The sequence below is a fragment of the Neltuma alba genome, unplaced genomic scaffold (genome assembly GCF_004799145.2).
Source record: "Neltuma alba isolate B1F8T4 unplaced genomic scaffold, ASM479914v2 tig00002584_pilon, whole genome shotgun sequence".
In the NCBI taxonomy this organism is placed as follows: Eukaryota; Viridiplantae; Streptophyta; class Magnoliopsida; order Fabales; family Fabaceae; genus Neltuma; species Neltuma alba.
Genome location: NW_021632928.1, coordinates 30,395 through 34,974, shown reverse-complemented (window position 1 = coordinate 34,974; position 4,580 = coordinate 30,395). Strand labels below are relative to the sequence as shown.

Sequence of the window (4,580 nt, the reverse complement as noted above, 5' to 3'; positions counted from 1 at the left end):
CCCATCCTAAGATAAAATAATGATTAAAACAGAACTGACCAAATATAGAACCAATATAACCACAGCCCATCTAGTTATGCTTCTAAGTTTGGGACTTTTGACAAATTGAGCACTTTGGTTTATCTTAATTACAGTGCCAATTTAAATATACGCGTATGTTGTTCCTTGTTTTCATCATCCAAATCTTTTATACCTTAAGCAAATAACATTTTATACCATAATTATTCATTTCATCTTGGTTTCTGTTCATTTCTACAGCCGGCTCAGAAAAGTGTACAAGATTGGAATTGACGAAGTAACATGCCATACGTAATGACATTATTAGTTTGTATTGGTTGCTGTAGCCATTCAGACAAGTGTACAGGTATAATTAACGATGTAACATGCCATATGTATGTAATAGAATGCGAGAAAAAATGGAGAGATGAGGAAGCTGAAGCGCATTAAATTGACAGCAATGAGTAGAAACAATCAAAGAGAAAGATCAGCCAAGTCAAATGTTCTGGTTACTGCTTTGCACCAAGATTCCACTTTCTTCTTCCTCAGTTGCTCAGCTAATACTGGACGGAAAACAGTTGAGGTCTTTACCTTCTCACCAGAAGCAAAGATCTCCTCCTCTTTCCAAACTCCGACAGCTAATCCGGCAGCATAGGCCGCGCCAAGTGCTGTTGTCTCTATGTCGGCTGGTCTAATCACCGGACTTCCCAACAAGTCTGCCTATAGAACAGTAAAGTTTTACTAATTAGTAGAATGCAGCATCAGAAGTCTCAGTTAGAAGATATTTCCAACAAACTATTATTAGAAAGATTGTCAGTAATTTATGAAACAGATATTCCTCATGTTAGCCAAACATCATAAAAGTTCCATGATACGTCTTTTCTTCATTACTCAATTCATTTATAATTTGCAGGGAGTCAGCTATCTGCATTATACACTTACAAAATAAATCTGAAACATGTGATCCGAACAAATCAAGCATGTGTTGCATAAGAGATGCAAAAATGAATGCGCAATAAAATTTCATAGTCAGAATCAATACCAAAGCTCCACTTGTGACATAAAAGACAGGGCCCGTGGAAGGAAAGGCATAAAAACAGGGCAGCAAGTTCTGCATAAATGTGCACACATATTAGAAGAAACACATCCAAACCTGAATCTGCATCAAAAGGTTGTTAACAGTTGCGCCACCATCCACTCTGAGCAAGAATTCCTCTTTTTCTTTCTTATCTTTATCAGTTTCCTCAGAATCTTTCTTCATTGAATCCAAGACATCTTTCACTTGAAAAGACATGCTTTCAAGCACAGCTCTGGCAATGTGAGCCTTGCTTGTAAACCTTGTAATTCCAATACAAACCCCTCGAGCATCATCACGCCACCACGGAGCAAACAATCCATTAAAAGCAGGAACAAAATAAACTCCACCTGTGGACTCAACCTGTGAAGCCAGATCCTCTATCTCCTTAGCACTACTAATAATACCAAGGCTATCCCTTAGCCACTGCACTGCAGCTCCAGCAATGGCAATTGATCCTTCCAGTGCATAATTTGCAGGAGCATTCGGACCAAGCTTAAAGGCCAAAGTTGTCAGAAGACCATGTGTTGATGTAACTATCTCTTCGCCAGTGTTTAGCAGTATGAAAGCACCAGTACCATATGTGCTTTTAGCCTCTCCTTTTCGGCAAGCTTGTCCTACCATGGCAGCATGTTGATCACCTAAACACCCAGCAATTGGGATATCGGTGATTGGCCATCCCGGAGAAATCTTTCCAATGATTTCAGAATTACTTACAATCTTTGGCAGAATTTCCGCAGGAATGCCCAGGGTTTTTAAGGTGGACTCATCCCAGTCAAGAGTCTTAAGATTCATCAGCATTGTCCGCGATGCATTTGAAACATCAGTGACATGCAATCCTCCCTTCACCCCACCAGTTAGGTTCCATATCAACCAAGTGTCGATAGTTCCAAAGAGAGCATCTCCTTTCTTAATCGCTTCCTTCACTGCTTCCACATTTTCCATCAACCATAACAGTTTAGTGGCACTGAAGTAAGTGCTTATAGGCAGACCACAAGTCTCCACAAAATGGGTTCTGCCACCTGATAACTCATTCTCCAGTTTCCTGTTTAACAATGATCCAAGAAAATCAGGGTCTTTTTGTGATAATGATAAATAACAAATGCCAAAAAAACTACGAAACAAAATAAAGGCCAGCTCCAAAGATGCAAGAATATCAATATATACACACGATATGTAATTTCCTACGGCCACGGCGGACAATCTGAAAATCGCACTCTCTTCATTGGACCACGCTCAATAAGAATTTCATAGTTGTAATACTGATTCAATCCCAAGTTGTTGTCAAAATCCAAAACTCATATACGACCCAGAAATAACTCGATAAGATCATACATATTATATTATCTAACGAATGGCAATTAATCAGAAAAAGAATTCTTGACGAAAAACGAAGAGATTCAAAGGAGTACCTGCAAACAGAACTGGTACGAGCATCCATCCAAACGATAGCGTTGTACAGAGGAATCCCAGTGGATTTGCTCCAAAGCAGAGTAGTCTCCCTCTGATTGGTCACACCGATTGCCTTCAATCCCTTGACCACGTTGATCCCCTCGGACTTAGCCTGGTCGAGAGCCCCGGTGATACACACCCTGACGCTCTCCAAAATCTCCATTGGATCATGCTCCACCCATCTAACACCGCCCCACCACAAACTTATCAGAAAACCAGAATTGAAAGGGAGAGAAAGAAAGAGAAGGAATCATGGTTTTACCCTGCTTCTGGATAGTGCTGAGCAAACTCGACCTGGTGAGATGCGATTGCCCGAGCAGAGCGATCGTAGATGATGAACCTTGTGCTTGTGGTTCCCTGATCAATCGACCCAATGAAAGCTTCTTCTTTCGACATTTTTCCCAATAATCTTCTTCCTCCTCCGAAGGCTTAAGGCTTAAATATGAACAATCGTTCTGACATAGTTGACTTTAAAATGCTGCTTGGGACTTCAGAAACGGAAATAATAATTAATTAATAATTATCATCTTATCCCCACGCGAAATTCCAATAAATCAGGGGCCTTTACATTCTCCGTCAAACTGATGAAACGACCAAATTATGACCAATTATAAAATCAAAAAATTTCAAAGCTCATTAACGATTTCGATTCCGACTCTTGCCCTTTTCAGATTTGGAGAAGTGGATTTAAGATTGCTGGCCAAAACAGAAAAAAAGGGAACGGATTAGGATTAGATTAAAAAATGAGATGAGATGAGATTGGAGCAATGTTTTCGGAGGTCACGATGCTGAGTTGGAAATGCGGCGGAGATCACGAGAAGAGGAGGTGGTGACCAACCAACTGTATGAGTCCGAAAGATCTTTCGTCCCAAATAAAAAAAATAATTAAAAAACAAAACCTAAAAGTTGTTATTTTTATTATAAAACTTATTATTACAAACTGTTAAAATTATTATTAAGATTTTTTGGCAATTATTTTTTTTTTATGGGATTTTGTTGTAATTCTCCCTTCATTAATTTGCCAAACGACTTTGAACGGTCTTCACCTGCCACGTTGCCATGTCGTTTCATGTTGTTCTTATCGTTATGGTTGGGTCAATGCCGAATCCCAAATGGTAAGTTCTTTTTGTTTCAAAGAAATCCCATTTTTTCTATTTTTGGACCAAAAAATAAAAGGGAAAATGGAGGGAAAATTTTCATAAAAAATTTTATTAATAAAAAAAATAATAAATTGTAGTATTTTAGGGAAATTTTATTTTAATTGTTTTTACTTTCGGTCTCAAAACTTATTGATTATTAATTAATCTTGAAATGTGTGGGTTAAGATTAACATTTTTATCCGTCAATAAGGATTTATAGTTAACTTTATTGAAAAGATTTTATTTTTTTTAGCAAATCATTGAAAAGGATTTTGAGTTTCCACTTTTAGCAATGACAATTGACAACTAAGTTTTTACTGTTGATCCTTTTATTTATAATTATAATTAGCACCCCATTTTTGATGTTTTAAACCATGTGAGAAATGTTGGTTTAAAAAACATGTGAAAAATGTTTTGTCAAAAAAAAAAAACATGTGAGAAATGGAATTAAGGTGAGACAAAATGCCTGATGACCAAAAGAGAGTGGGAAAATTTAAGATGTTCAAATTCAACGTAATCAGATTGAACAGAAGTTTTGACCCAAAAAAGATATTTAATTTACTTTAAATAAAATGAAAGATTCAACTCTTATTAATGTGAAATGAACTCTATTACTAAAGCATGTTACTATTTTTTATCTGATTTGAATAATTAATCTTCAAACCATGTAGGTTGGTTTCGTATGAAAATAACTATTTAAAAATTTTAAACAACGTATATTTTCAAAATTTTTAACTAAATCAAATGACTCATACTTTCCGTATCAAATCTCAATGTCTTTCGTGGCAATAAAAATAATTATCAAATAAATTCTTCTATTTAATTTGTACTTTGAAACATAAAAAGCACTGAAAAAAATATAAAAGTAAAATAATTTGTTAATAGGATTTATCAAAACATTCTTATGCATCACATGA

At 36.2% G+C, this 4,580-nt stretch overlaps 1 protein-coding gene across 1 annotated transcript; it reads right to left on the bottom strand.

Annotated features, from left to right (window-relative positions):
* Nucleotides 1-208: 208 nt before the first annotated feature.
* Nucleotides 209-2,951, bottom strand: LOC114733162 (glycerol kinase-like). The gene is made up of 4 exons (XM_028920570.1): nt 2,787-2,951; nt 2,485-2,706; nt 1,151-2,117; nt 209-717 (listed from the first exon to the last, which is right to left on the bottom strand). Exons 1-4 carry the CDS (start codon nt 2,918-2,920, stop codon nt 472-474), a joined length of 1,569 nt encoding a protein of 522 aa, XP_028776403.1. The 5' UTR covers nt 2,921-2,951; the 3' UTR covers nt 209-471.
* Between the last annotated feature and the right edge of the window lie 1,629 nt (nt 2,952-4,580).

What these genes read in the sequence shown, in the direction of transcription:
- LOC114733162 (XM_028920570.1), bottom strand. Translation starts at nt 2,920, where the DNA reads ATGTCGAAAGAAGAAGCTTTCATTGGGTCGATTGATCAGGGAACCACA. An exon ending in CAGCACTATCCAGAAGCAGG is followed by an intron (nt 2,707 to 2,786) that starts GTAAAACCATGA and finishes GGGCGGTGTTAG; the next exon opens with ATGGGTGGAGCATGATCCAA. An exon ending in CGTACCAGTTCTGTTTGCAG is followed by an intron (nt 2,118 to 2,484) that starts GTACTCCTTTGA and finishes ATTGTTAAACAG; the next exon opens with GAAACTGGAGAATGAGTTAT.